At 34.1% G+C, this 15197-nt stretch overlaps 1 protein-coding gene across 1 annotated transcript in view; it reads right to left on the bottom strand.

Moving 5' to 3' along the window:
* Nucleotides 1–312: 312 nt before the first annotated feature.
* The window catches only part of LOC132548587 (kinesin-like protein KIF28P), a 53741-nt gene continuing 38856 nt past the window's right edge, over nucleotides 313–15197 (bottom strand). The window contains exons 9-25 of the mRNA XM_060212451.1: nucleotides 13920–14056; nucleotides 12239–12247; nucleotides 10463–10544; nucleotides 9667–9797; nucleotides 9402–9462; nucleotides 8970–9096; nucleotides 8333–8596; nucleotides 7996–8103; nucleotides 7674–7819; nucleotides 7220–7483; nucleotides 6531–6694; nucleotides 5287–5298; nucleotides 2704–2747; nucleotides 1888–1926; nucleotides 980–1094; nucleotides 680–829; nucleotides 313–470 (exon numbers count right to left, since the gene is read on the bottom strand). Coding sequence (XP_060068434.1) covers nucleotides 313–470; nucleotides 680–829; nucleotides 980–1094; nucleotides 1888–1926; nucleotides 2704–2747; nucleotides 5287–5298; nucleotides 6531–6694; nucleotides 7220–7483; nucleotides 7674–7819; nucleotides 7996–8103; nucleotides 8333–8596; nucleotides 8970–9096; nucleotides 9402–9462; nucleotides 9667–9797; nucleotides 10463–10544; nucleotides 12239–12247; nucleotides 13920–14056 — 2011 coding nt within the window. The remainder of the gene's footprint in view (nucleotides 471–679; nucleotides 830–979; nucleotides 1095–1887; nucleotides 1927–2703; nucleotides 2748–5286; nucleotides 5299–6530; nucleotides 6695–7219; nucleotides 7484–7673; nucleotides 7820–7995; nucleotides 8104–8332; nucleotides 8597–8969; nucleotides 9097–9401; nucleotides 9463–9666; nucleotides 9798–10462; nucleotides 10545–12238; nucleotides 12248–13919; nucleotides 14057–15197) is intronic.

Genomic DNA, 15197 nt, shown 5'->3' with positions numbered 1-15197 from the left:
TTTCACCTTTGACTTAATATAACAATATATATGTACATATGTATATATATATATGTCTTGGTGTTTGTCTGCTATTGCATGGACTGTGGTTTTAGAAACAACTTTGAATCAATTTCCCTGCATTTTACAATGAAGACAAGTTGTTTGACCAACAGACAAGATAGGGATGGCGTGGCAGAGCTTTGATCAAGTGTAAGCAACTCTTTCTGAAGACACCATGCTGATCAGCGTCATCAAATCACTTGTACTTCCTTTGCCTTATAATTTGACAAACAAGTTCCCATGGTAATAATAACACTGATCAAAGTTGTGTTAGCTCTTGCCCTTTTTCAGAGTAGAGGCTACTGTCTGTTTAAGATTCTGTACACATGCAGCAAGATGGTTGTCAATGTCATGTAGTCCTTTGTCCTGTTTCTCAAGTGCGATCTTCAGATTGCCATTCTGTCTGGAGTCCTGGTTTACTTCCATCACTGCAACAATCAACTAACAAATCACTTTATATTCTCTCAAGTCATTTTGTCTTTGTAATCTTAAAATATTACCTCCTAAACTTCTATTTTTTAGAGGGGGAGGGGAGGGGGGTGGCTATTGCCTGGTGATATGTTTTAGTTTCCAAATATTGTTTGATCCTATCCAACAATTTTCATTTATTGATGTTAAGGACATACTAGATACTGACCTTGTTGTCTCATGTCCTTGACCTGTTGCTGAACACCTCTCACATCCTTGAAGAAAACTTTGAGTGCCTTTGCAAGGTCTACATCCAACCCTATAGACTTGTTGGCAACTTCTGTGACAGGACGCTTTTTATCCATCTCTACTATGCTGCCTGTACCAAAACAGTATCCAGAATGCACTACTTAATGTTTCTTAAAATCAATCACAATATGTTACATCAAGACTCTTTTACAAGGAATCTTTATCAATCAGACATTGTGTAATCTTTATAGTTAAATATCTACTGTTAATGGATACTGACCTCGTCTTGGCTTAGCCTTGCTAATTTCCAATGCTTGCTTCTGTGTGTCTATAGTTTTCTTAAGTTTGAAATTTTCCTTTTTCAAATCATCACATTCCATCTTCATGAACTCCATCTTAACAAAGCAAAAGATTAATATTAATCAATGTTGACATATTGGCTATGCTTGATAAGCTTCTGTATATGTATGTTTTAGCACCTTTCACGTAAATGATTGATATATACTTGGTGATATAGTATCATATTCTTGGTATGTTGCTATATGAATTTTATGAAACAAGGGCTGTCAGAGATGGGTTATGCTCACCGCATTCATCAAAATTTCAGTATGAAAAATAAATAGCAATAAGCGAGTTATGATTCTTGTGCACTGCCCTCCTTCTCATTGATATCTATCTACCTATGAAGTTAGTGTAATGCTCCAGACAAAAATTAAGTATGAAAAATAACAAAGGGCAATAACTCCTAAATCATGCAATAGAAAGTGATGGTTCTAGTGCACTACACTTTTCCTTGTTGTGATCTGTCAACCTATGAAACAGCGATTATATGCTCTCCCTTTCAGGGAGCATAAATTGTACTTGTGGGATTTTGTATGCTTGTTATTAGCTATTGTCATATATTGGAATGTCAACTTTGATTAAGTTTCCTTAGACCACAGTTATATAACATTACAATCTGCATTTGATTTGAATCTGCATTGAATCTTAGAAAAAAATTTAACTAGGAAGAAATTTGAAGTCAATTTATTATTAATGAAAATTAATTAATTGATGAAGAAAAAAAATGTGTTAAATTAAACTGTACATGTATGCAATGATTGGTTTACAAGGTTATATATAGGATAAATGGCCAGACATTTGAAGTAATTAGTAGAGTTATGTTGTCAGTTGTGCTAAGGTGCTCACCTGGTGCATCATCTTCAACATCTCATTATCTACCTCTGCCTGCAGGAAGGGAGGTAAACCAGTTAGTAAGGAAAGCACACATTTGTTGGACACAAAATCACAAAAATATTTCAATCGAAACTGATCACTTTTATTGAGTGGTATTTGTAACAGGTCTGTTGTAATTGGAATGAAATTTTGTGGAACCATAAGGAGAAAACCGTTACTTTTAGCATGTATCTAATTTCAGTAATTTAAAATTGTACACTTCTCTGTCTTCTTAAATTTCAATTGATCATGTATACAGAAAAACTCAAGTTGACAGTTAAATTATTCCAATTTTAGTTAAAAAATAAGTCCTCCTTCTTCCTAAAGACATATTTGTACCAATAATTATAAATGTCATTTTCATCATTTATTCTAGCTAAGAAATAAGCTAACTCGACATAATTGAAAGAATCTTCACTTCAAATAGAAAGATTCAGTTTTGAAATATTTGAAATGTAATTGATAAAAAAGTGCTTTCTCGAACCTAATAAATCCATTATTTCTTATTACATTATCCCCATATCTCAAATTATTCATGTTAAATTTTACATGACATTTACGTGGAGTAGTTCTTCTTACTGTTAACTTTATCAATTATCTCACTATCTGACAAAATTTACTTTTTGTTTAGGTGTAATGAGAAAGACAGGTGTAATGAGAAAGACAGGTGTAATGCCAAAGACAGGTGTAAACATAGGCATCAGAGATATATTTAACTTTTTAGAAAATTCATGTGAAGCAAATCCAAATAGAAAAATGTTAATATCTAATAATGGCACACAGACTTACGTTTCCATCGGTGTGACCATTGGTCTGGGCTGTGACTCCTTCCACTGAAGCAAAACATAGAAAACTTGTGACGTTATATGTTTACGATTACCTAGTATGTTGTCTCAGCTGTAACTGTTGTTTTAAATTCTTCTATACTAGTTCACTTATTTTGAAGAAGTGAGCTGATTCAATTTGGGGAGCGATGAAGAAAATTGAACACCTAGGCACATCTTCTTGAAGAGAAGTTCTTGTATCACAATCAGTTGTAAAATTATGTGTGACATATTCATAACTACACTGTCAGCACATCAGACAAATGACCAGTTTCACTGAGGTATATAAGATGGTAATAGGACAAGTAAAACCTTTCGTACATGGAGTCAGATAATAATGAAACATGAAGACAATAAGATTATGTATTGTAATAAAAACATGCCAAATTAGTGATCTGCTTTATATACATTAGGTGTAAAAGCTGATTAACTTTGTTTAAAGCTAATTTTGGCAGGACAAATTGCATGTTTTTGTCTTTTCTTCCTCTTAAGTAGTAGTTTTATTTACCAAACTTATCCTTCAATAGGCTCAGAGTGTCATATAAAATCTGTGTTTTAAAGTTAGAGGTGGGCTTATTACAGGACAAATAAAAAACATTTGTTAGTAATCTTACTTAACAGCACTTTGAGTTAGCTTATTACCAGATATAAATACATACCAGAATTAATTTGTAATATTTTGTAACTTTTTATACAATTCATCTATAATTTTTTAACTTGTACTCACAGCCAGTGCACAAAGGAAAACAATGAATATATGACTATCAACGAAACTGACAAATGCTCCCTGAAAAGGAGTTCATTAAACACAAAATTTAAACAAAGAAGTCTGTAAAAGGGTTTCAGGCACTGAATTTGATACACTGTACATCATCTTAGTATGACAAATGTATCCACCATTGTTATCCTAGTTTTAATGCAAGCAAAGTTACTGCTCACGACACAAAATTTTAATCAAAGGCAATGACTGATATTAAGGGGTTGAAGACCTTGAATTTGATGCACCTTTTCTTATTGTAACCAATATATAAATCATGCTCCATGTTCCTAGTTTATATACAGGCCAAGTTAAGCTGCAGACACAAGCTTTTAACAAAGCAATTTCTCTGTAATTTGAAGGGTTGCAGGCCCAAACATTTGTGCCCTACACATCATTTTTGTATGATCAATGTATACACCTAGTATCATTATCTTCGCTTAAATGAAACTAAAGTTATGCTCTGGACAAGAAATTTTAATAAAGGGTAAAAACTGGGTTGTAGGCCCTGAATTTGGTACACCGCACATTGCTTAGTATGACCATTGTATACACTAGATTTCATGATCCTTGTTCAACTGTGGGCAAAGTTATGCTCCCGACATGAGAATAGACAGGAAGATGGACAGACGGAAAAAGCGGTGAATATATGCTCTCCCAGAAAAAAAAAAAAAAAATATAAAATGTTGTGCATATATGAAACATCAACACACATATTGAAGCTTTAAGTGTCACCACTTAATACTGTATATTCCAGGGTATTATATTCACAATATATACAGGTTATTGAATACCTTTTGCCAGATTACAGTGTCCATGTGTTCATTCTATATCTTTAGTTTGTTTTCCTTGTGTATGTAGATCATCAGCTAATTAATTTCATAGTACAATGTTTGTGATAGATTGCAATTATGTACACCCAAAACTTTAATATACCCAAGAAAGCCCCACTCACGTGCCTTGCTGGAGACAGAAAATTATTGCAATTCATTGTCTGTCACCTCCAGCAAAGCTTTAGATACAATAATAAATTAATTGGAATAGTCTTTGCTGATCTTCATATTAAGAAAATTTGTCAGTGGTAGCTTACAGATTCATGATCAGGACAGAAAGACACATGGTAATAAAGGGCTATAACTCTGTATAATGCTTGATCTGAAACATTTTATATATGTAGACGACAGAGTTTGCTTCATAGTCTCCCATATCTCAGATAATCTTGGGGAATATGAAGCATGTAAGCTTGAATGGTTGTATATTTGTCACTATGAATATGGTCTTGGTTACAGATAAATAAAATGTACACTGTATAAAATCTGACCAATGTTCAATATTCACTTTTCAGATATTGTCTAAAAAGTATCAACAGGTTTAATCAAATTATAACTTTATTCAGCCCTGTATGTTTATTCACTTGAAGAACTTCCTCAAAAAATTATCATCAACTGAATGCTTAACATAAAGCTATGTGTTATTCAATGTGATGTGCAAAGCGTTGCTGTAACATTGGTCAAGAAGGTGCCAAAATGTTCTTAAAAGCCCTGATATACCATAGTAAAATCACCAAAGAACAAATCACCATGTTTAAATTATGTGAAAATGATTTTTGCAACCACACTGAACGCTTTTCAGGTAATTGCAAAATTTCTAATCAACAAAAGAGCTTGAGGCAATACTCTTAGCTAAAGATAGAACTGATGTATAAAAAGCATTATTACAGACGTAACCCACAGTAAATGTTGCCTGATTCATAAGCATGGTTATTCTACATACACAGCACCTCATACATACCCTTAGCACCACCTGTTATTGTCAAGTAAAACTTCAATCATTTCATTTTGATCAAAACTTATAAGTTCAGCTATAAATAAGTATACCTGGAGATATCCCTTCTACCCATACAGTATCCGTTAATAGGAACTCATCTTTTTGAGGGGAAACAAATTTCCCATTTATACCTGTTACATTGAAATGAATGGTACAGGACAGACAGACAGATAAACAGGGGTTACACTATATGCCTCCCCTCCCTAATTGGTGGGGGCATTGAAATCCTGTTGGTGTACAAGGCAGACTTTTTATTTAATCCCCTGTATGTTTTCCCTGTTGAGTGCTACGCATACCAGGGTTCGAAATTAACTATATACAACTAGCAAAATGCCAGCTAAAATCTGGTAATTGCTAGCTGGAAAATAATGAACTAGCAAAATTTTGCGAGTGGAAATGAACTATACCTAATCACTATTTTTTGACGAAACATCTGCCACAAAATGCCTTTCTCCATCTGCCTTTAAATGAGTAAATAGGTTACAAACACTGAAGTGACATAGATAATCAATACATTCGGAATTCCTCCAGTTTTTCCCTTGATAGTTATGTGTAAACCGAATAAAAAGTTGTCTTGGAAAACTCTACGATTTCTGTCTGCTCATCATGTGAAACGCGACATATCAGCTATGATAACAAACTTTTTCAAAAGGAAAGCATCTGACAGTGCTTGCGATGACCAAGACAATAGTCAACAGCCACAGCCTGGCCCTTCTGAAAAAAAATTGTCGAAATTGGAGAGTGTTTCTCCTGACGCTGCTGATATAAAATCACCGTGACAACAACGTGCATATACGGCCATGTTAAAAACGGTACGGAAATGAGAATATAACAGTAAATAAAAGTCAAACCTATTCACCAAAAAATTGCTAGTTTGTTCATCATTTTTGCTAGTGGAAATTTTAGGCACTAGCAATGGTTTGCTAGTGCCTAAAACAGTTAATTTCGACCCCTGCATACAGATAAATCTACATGTGGGTCTCGAGCCCTGTACTCATCTTGATGGGACTTGTAGAATTTCTGAAATACCTAATTTTACATTGTAGCCCCTCCCCCCCCCTGCCCCGCCTCAAGCAACAAACTCCACCCCCTACTCCATGAATTGTAATCTTTCCAAATGAATTGCTTTCAAACATTAACAGAAAATTCCATCTAAAATTAGAATTACTCCATTTCTTAGAACATTTAATGAGGAAAGACAAGGTCACCTTGTTTGCCCCAGAGCTCCAGCACCAGAGAATGTGTACCGAGATAATTAAGAAAATCCTGTGTGAATTTCCTGTAAACAAAGTCTTTCCTGTAGTCCACTTCTGCTGAGCTCTTACTCCACAGCGTGTCAGTGTGTAAAACTTTGCTTTCGAAGAACTTGTACCTGTTAAACAGATAATCATTCAAGTTTTGTGATCTGACCCTTGATTAACATTTATTATTTTAAAGAATGCTCCTTTAACAATAAAATAAAAATTGAAGGGTTCCATTTACCTCATATTAATCAATATTATGTTTTTGTCAGAAAATAAAAGTAAAACCAAAAGTGAGTCAAGTTTAGGAATTTATGAAGTAAGGAAATATGATAGAAGAAGCTTTGTGGTACATGTAGTTTATCTTGACTAGCATTTCAAGTTGATACATGCTCTTTCTTCCTTTGGATTTGCTTTTGATGCATGCATTCTTTGCTCTGAAATACATACATGTATACATGAAAGAGAGGATTTCTGGAAATGATTCTGTCCAATTCTAATCTATGACTTGTGAGCCATGAAAATAGTCTATAAAACACAGAAATGTTCTGAACTGGTGAAACTAGCTTTGAAATTCCAAATATTGTCAACTCATTCAAGCTAAACACCTGTAAAACATTGACATAATTGAGAAACCTGTGAGACAGCAGTGTTACCTGCAGTAAACACCTCTACTTTTGTCTTCCTTATTCCAGCGAACTCCCATGTATTGGTTGAGAATGACAGACAGATGAAATGGCTGGCCCAGTAATTCTGCTGGTTCATAAATGCGGTCATCTTCACTGAGAAGCTGCCCTTTAGCATCACATGGCAACAACTGGACATGCATGACAGCCTCCTCCTTGCCATGGTAATTGTGGAGGGCGAAGTGCTCATCTACCTCCAGACCATAAGACAGACTTTGTAGAAGGATATGGCAGCTGTGAACAGACCATATTCCACTCTTATTGTTAATAAAGAAAATTGTAAAAAACAATTTTTTGTGAAACAACATCATGGACAACTTTCCTCAACAACAACCTCAATCACTTAAGGAAAATAGCATCTTTTCTGCAGATCTAATAGGTAAAAGGGATGTTTCACAAACTGTTGGAGAAAAGAGTTGTCTACCTTCCAAGAAAGATGTCCTCCACAGGGTCCCAGAAAGGGTCTTTCTCTTTGGCCACCTTGAGGGAGCCATCATCCATGAATTGGCTGTAAAGATCATCCATTAGGTCTTTTCTGTGTAGGAACTTGTCACGAGACCACATCCAAATCTGGGTACACATTTTAAAAAAATTATCTCAATGAAGTTAATTGATAGTGAAATCTTGTATTGCTTTATTATCTACTCTTTGATCAGATTTGAATCCTGGCATTATAATATGTATGCACTAATCTATCAATATTTTCCAAACAAACTTAAACTGGTTATGACAGATGTGTTTCCTACCTTCTTCGTCTTAGTATTGGTTACTTTGACAATGACCTCTCGACCTGCTGCTTTACCCAAAGGGTCATGACTGGCATCACTTTTGATCTCTGCATCAAAATGCACAGCCTGAAACATCCAACGAAACAAACACATTTAAGTAAGACACCCAAAACCATAAAAAAAGGTGTAAAAATGTGACATACACACAAACATATATATACTTAAACATATCAGAAACAAAAGTAATGATTTTACAGTCAGTTTAACTGGTAGAAAGATTCAACGGGATATGTAAATCACTTAAGGAAACAATTACACGGTTTAGGCTGAACAGACAAGACATTTCTCCCCTTACCTTTGACAACTCTTCACTGATGGCATTAGCTTCAGACAGAAGTGGCAGTAGTCTTACATACTCTTGGAAAACGCGTCCAGTGGATGCCTCATCCACAGCCTCATTGGCACGGGGAGTCTGCAGGTCCACTGTAACACCCTCATGTTCAGCTAGTTCCATCATAAAGTAGTCATAGTTATACTGGTCCATTTGGTCACTAGATGTACGTTCCCCAGGTGGACCAATATATAAGAACAGACAGGATGAACCGAGGCGTATACGGTCCTGTAGTTAAAGTTCACCAAGTTAGTTATCTATATATCATATGCAAAGAGTATTGGTGACTTTGGATCTTGCACTAAGGTCAAATAGATCATGTGATCTTAGAATTTAAAAGTTGACCGACCTTGAGAAATACAAGACAAATGTATGATGAAACCTATTTGTCAATGAAAGACAAAATTGCAATGACAATCTTACTTTCAGGAGCATAAGGTTATAAAGACTCTGTGATTGTAAAATTAAGGAATGGAGAAATTTTTGACCTTTGAACTCATCAAATGACAGTGACAAGAAATTTCCCTCATGCCGTGACCTTAAAATGAAACAGTTGTCAATAACTGGGGTTTTTCCTGACCCTTTTGACCTTGGAACTTACCAAATGATGGAGACAAGTCTTTTCTCTGACCCTGTGACCAGACACAAACATCAGTGCTGATCTCTCTGCAGGTTCAATATACACCTTTGTGCCAGTGTGATGAATGATTGCATGCCTTGACTGTATCCTACATAAATAATAGTAGGTAATATGTCAATAATGCAGGAAATTCAAGATCACATAAAAGCTAGAAACCTTTTCAATAAATATTACCATTTAAACACATTTGACATTCATTGTCTTTTAGAAATTATCATTTTGACAAATTCTGATATGTAATGGTAAATATTTGCTTCATTTCTTCAAGTCATAAGACAGATCTACCCAGAATTAAACATATCATATCCCTCACAAAGGGATTGACAATATTTTTTTCTCTCTATACAAATATACATTTGCAATCTTTGACATATAACACAAATCAAACCTTACCCAAGACCTCGGAGCTGAACATTGACATCTCCAGCTTTCGTCTTTCCTATTATAGTCTTTCCTAAATATATAAAAACCAAACATTGTAATATAACATAACCGATCTAGCAAATACCTGTAAGACATAAATGCTGCCACTCCCATGTATGTTAGTATCATTGTTTGATGAAAAGTTGTCATATTAAAACCTTTGATATTATGATACTAGTAAAACCTTGACTAATGAAGAGGTAGGTTTGATAAGTGATTTAAGAGTTGTTGATACCTTTATCAAAGCAGTGTTTGATGATTCCAGAGAGCTGAGGGTCTTCATTGACATTGGTTATGTAAGGTTTGTGTTCAAATTCCAGATTTTTCTGGTCTTCCCCACCACTTACTGATTTCTCCCATTCTTTTCTGTGAACACCAAGGACAAAAACTAAACACATGTTGTGGTTATCAAACACAAACAGCTCATAGTTAAAAGCAATACATCTGTTAGGTTGAAGACCTCTTTCTCTGACCTTGGCTGATCTATTTTACCAAATTGACCTAATAAGTACCATGGGTTGCTTAGATAATACATATTAAGCACAGAGCCTATTAAAAATTGTTCAAAAAGAGCCACCATAAACACTTCGGACAGATTCTAATGAAGAGTTGTGATGTTTGAACATAAGAAAGATTATTCCCTGAGCTAGGGGATTCCATTTCTTTTGTAATGCAGAGTTATCTGCTCTTGTGAGTAGGTATCAATTGTTACATCATTTATTTATGAGAGTAATGTTCATGAGAAAACAATGCAATTTTCTCATGAAAACTATTAATGAAACATTCAATGACTGCTCACAAGAGCAGATAACTCTGCATTACAAAATAAATTGGTATAAAGGTGGAATAGAGAATTTTTTCTCTGCTTCTATTAAGGTGTTACATATTTGTAACTCAAAAAACAGATCCACAGTAGTTGCTGATTCAGGATTTTGCTCAAATTACAATCAACAAAATTTTCTGGTCAAGTATATTCATGTAATTGATTTTCAGTAAATAGGCAATACTCAGCCATAATAGAAACTAAAGACCTTGCTTGCTCGAGACGTTGTTCCCATGACAGATTCATATCATTCATCCGACGTTCATTTTCTTCTAACATCCTCTGTAGTTCTGTTCCAAAGAAAATCAAATTGAATTACATTCATCAAAGCTGATGACATTTCAGAAACATTAAGTGATTTTTTTTAATAGATTATACATCACCTCCAAGGTCAAAGGTGAAAATCTGAAATATATTAATTTCTCAAGATTTCACAAGAATGGTAAAAGAAAATTTATTTGCAAAAGATCAGTTTTGCTAAGTATTTTAAAACTTACTTTTCATTATAAATTACCAAACTGTAGTGTACATGTGGCTACTCTCAATGCCAGAAACTGATGTAAATAAATTGTACATATTCAAGTTTTTGATGTAGAATTACTGAAAGGAAATAATTCTAGAAAATTCTTTTGTTATCAAAATGAATGTTCATCACGGGAAAAAGATTATGGCTTTATACAACAATATGACAAATAATTTCATTTTTAATTATTTTCATTAAGGGTAACATAATTCTTTTCTAGCTAAAACACATCAGAAATGTTTCATTTTGCTTAACATAAGTAGGATTGAAGTTCGTTGGAAACTTCTATTTCAGACAAGTGAGTGACAGTGAATTTAGTGAGAATAAGTAAGAGTCTGTTCTCAGAGAAGATACATGTCAGACACCAAACCACCATAAAAACCTTTTGAATTTTAACTTAATCAAATCTGAAAACCTAGATAGTTTAGAAGAAGAAAAGGTGTATCAGATATGTATGGTACGTTATTCTTGTCATTATTATAATTACAAATCATGAACTACACTTCCTGAAGAATGTACTTGTTGACAATAACACAAAAAAAAAACAACACAAATTTAAGGATTAAGATGTTAGTTTTTCACTTTTCAACTTTTTTTTATCTTAGATTTTGTAGACGAAGATTTGAGGTTCATTTTAGTTTTAATGGAAAATTGGCACAAGACAAAACAAGAATTTTCAGGGGTAAAATAACAAAAAAAACAGATCACATGCTACACAAACTATAATTCCTACCATGATCAGTACTTGTCTATACTATTTCTGTGTTATACAGCAAATATTTATCCTTGTAGGACCCACAAAGTCATTAAACTATGTGTGACTATTAGACTATTAACCTATCTTTACAAATACTATTCAAGGGGAGATAATCTTCTCTACAGAATGAGACTAGACCTCGATTGAATGGGAAATGTGACATCCCTCTCATTTTGTATTCAAAAATAAGATGACAAAAACAGCAATCAAATCAAGAGAATACTGCAAATTACATGTGATAAACCCATGTGGAAGATCGTTGAGCTCATCCATCTTTACGTATCCTGAGATTATATGGTTTCTTGAATCCATTTATATGCATAAGTGAAATACAGAAAAAACAAATCCAAGCACTTGTTGATCAAAGTTTCATCAGCTTATCAGCATTTTATTTTTTATCTTTAAATTAGATAAGATTTAATGCACATTACTGCAAATATATAAACCAAAGAAAAACAAAATAACTTCAGCTTGAAAAACGGGAACATTACTGATGGGTCCCATTTTGTTTTCAAATGATTCTCATGGATATCTGTTTGAGCTTGATATTACAAATGACATTATTTCTGTAAACATATCTGATTTGATATCTATTTTGTAAGCTAAGGAAACTTTGAACAGCAGGTCTCTGGTGGTTTTCAGTAAATGTGAGAGATGTAAGTGATGAACATGTAACAGTCTCTCCAAGTCTTCAAGTAACATACCTTTGCGACCTACAAAAAACAGGGATCTTATCAGTCTTACCCAAAGTCAGTAAAGACTTAATACAAACACATCAGTACTATAAATTCATTTGATTTAGTCTTTAAATTCAAACTGAAATTGTGAAATACTTCAAAAAAAATTAACTGGCTATAAATGTACCCTTTAGTAATATGTAAATGTGTCAATATAATGATAAGGTGGCAAGGCAATACATGCATTGCACTAATGCACTGGTATATACCTGGTAGATTGGCACCTAGGTATCAAATGAAACACTGATACCTAGATATCCACTGAAGTAAAGGTACACACCAGTAGATATCCTGTCAAATACTGGTAGTTAGATATCTACTGAAGTACTGATACCTAGATATCCATAGAAGTACTGATACCTAGATATCAATAGAAGTACTGTTACCTAGATATCCACTGAAGTACTGATACCTAGATATCCACTGAAGTACTGATACCTGGATATCCACTGAAGTACTGATACCTAGATATCCACTGAAGTACTGATACCTAGATATCCACTGAAGTACTGATACCTAGATATCCACTGAAGTACTGATACCTAGATATCCACTGAAGTACTGATACCTGGATATCCACTGAAGTACTGATACCTAGATATCCACTGAAGTACTGATACCTAGATATCCACTGAAGTACTGATACCTGGATATCCACTGAAGTACTGATACCTAGATATCCACTGAAGTACTGATACCTAGATATCCACTGAAGTACTGATACCTAGATATCCACTGAAGTACTGATACCTGGATATCCACTGAAGTACAGGTATATAGATAACAACCAAAGTACTGGTACATTTATATCAATGGAAATAAAGGTACATATGGGTAGATATCCATTCAAGTATCTGCACCAAGATATCTATTCAAATACGGGTACCTAGACATAGACTAAAGTACTTGTGCCTTTTTTCCACTTAAGTTCTGGTACCTAGATATCCCCTTAATTACTGGTATATAGATATCTATGGCCACACTTACACTTAAGTACTTGGCATCAATTTAGGTACTGGTACAATCCAAACTTGTTTCTTAACATTGACATGCATGACAGATTAACAAACCACAACAATAGATTTGTTTCAGGTAATACACAGTCAAGTCATAACTAGGATGATAGCATGCTGTAGATGTAATATACCTTATGAACATACACAGAAGAAGGATTGTTACATCTTATAAACTGCCTTATCCTGTAATTCTGTCAGATACTTAGAAAACTTTAGTTTACAGTTACACAACATCTGATAGGTATCAGGTACACGGTCTACAATGATCAATGTCAATAGTCATGCAGAAGAAAACCAATTATCACCAGCTTTTTCAATATCTGCATACTTTCCCTCGTGACTCAGGGTAACTTGTAAGTAACATACATCAGACATGTATTTGAAATTAAGCATAGCAAAAGCATATCATTTATCTTAACTTAATAATCAGTTACATCATATAATCTTCAAACGATGATACTAATTTTTTTCAGCTACAGCCCTAAAAAGATTCAAATTTGAAAAGAATGTATATCAATATTAATCAAATTATACAAGCCCCTACTTATTTTTGGACAAAATTGACCTCTTTGATAATCATATGTATATTTGCAATATTTTTCCCGTTTAAAAGTGTTCACACTGAGATCTACCTTCTGAGGAGTCTGGTCCACCTGGACCACCTTTAGACAACATGGATAAGAGCCTCGCATTCTCCTCCTTCAGCTCACGGATCAGTCGCTCTGTGGGGCTCTCGTTCACCACAGCCTTATTTTGGATTCTTTTGGCCCTACATCAGTACAAGTCTAACATCAATGAAATACTACCATACCATATGTAGAAAGTCAACCTCTACAAAAACCTGTAACAAACTATGTATATTGAACAGCCAAACTGAGGGAAGAGGCATAATTGGCCCATTGCCGATTCCGCCCCTTTTGAAAATATTAACCAATGAAAAAAATAATTCCATTTAGCCCGAGACTGCGGCATCACATAACTCTCTACAAAAATTCAGTGGATAGGCCATAGCTTTTGTAGCTGTTAACGGAACTGGACTTAAATATTGCAGCATAGCATGAAGAAAACTTGAATGATAATCTTAAAACATGGACTAGCAGATAGCTATCAAAGACTTGATATAACAAAGGCCAGAATGTTGATTATTACACATACAAATTACAAATTTGTGTGGAGACCAGAAGGACACTTAGAGAGAAAACCATGAACACAATATTATGGGTAGAAATGTTATTTTCAGGATATTTTTATTATACTAAATAACCTTAACAGTGAACAGATAAGCTTAAAACAACCTATAAATAAATATCAGCTCTGACAATTCTATTACTTTGATTAATATATGCACTCATCTTACTTTTTATTACAAAGCAGTGATCAACAAGGGAGGTAATTCAGGCAACCCTAGATACATGATAAATCCTTACACACTTCTTCCCCTAGCAGCATCAACTCTGCCACACCATCAGATTACTTAATCATTTTCCATATAGGAACACTTCTGTAGGTTCATGACTTTGATCAATACATACTGTTCTGATGACCAGAAAAATTACAGGTAACTCAATCGGATCTCTCTCAAAATATTTGTCTATTTTTGTTCCACACAATCTGAAGGAAATGTTTCACACATTGTTGGGAATCAAGCCTTCAGGTTCCCATTGGTATATATAGATGAAAATCACAAAAAGTTGAATGGACTAGAGTGTTTTTTAGGTGTCATAACTTTTTACTCATAAATAAATTTATTTCTTGACTATTGCATGACATCACTGTGTGTTATAATGTCTTTTGAAATGGCAGAAAAATGAAAAATCTATGGACTACTATACAAAATAAAGGGTTGAGTCACACATTGATTTCTGAATTGAACTGAAGGACATTAATACAAACCAAATCATTATAAATAG

This window comes from Ylistrum balloti, unplaced genomic scaffold (genome assembly GCF_031769215.1).
Source record: "Ylistrum balloti isolate Yb309-2 unplaced genomic scaffold, AGI_CSIRO_Ybal_v1 Utg370018, whole genome shotgun sequence".
NCBI classification, from domain to species: Eukaryota; Metazoa; Mollusca; class Bivalvia; order Pectinida; family Pectinidae; genus Ylistrum; species Ylistrum balloti.
Note: the sequence above shows the minus strand (reverse complement) of the source record. Positions and strands in the feature narration are given on the sequence as shown.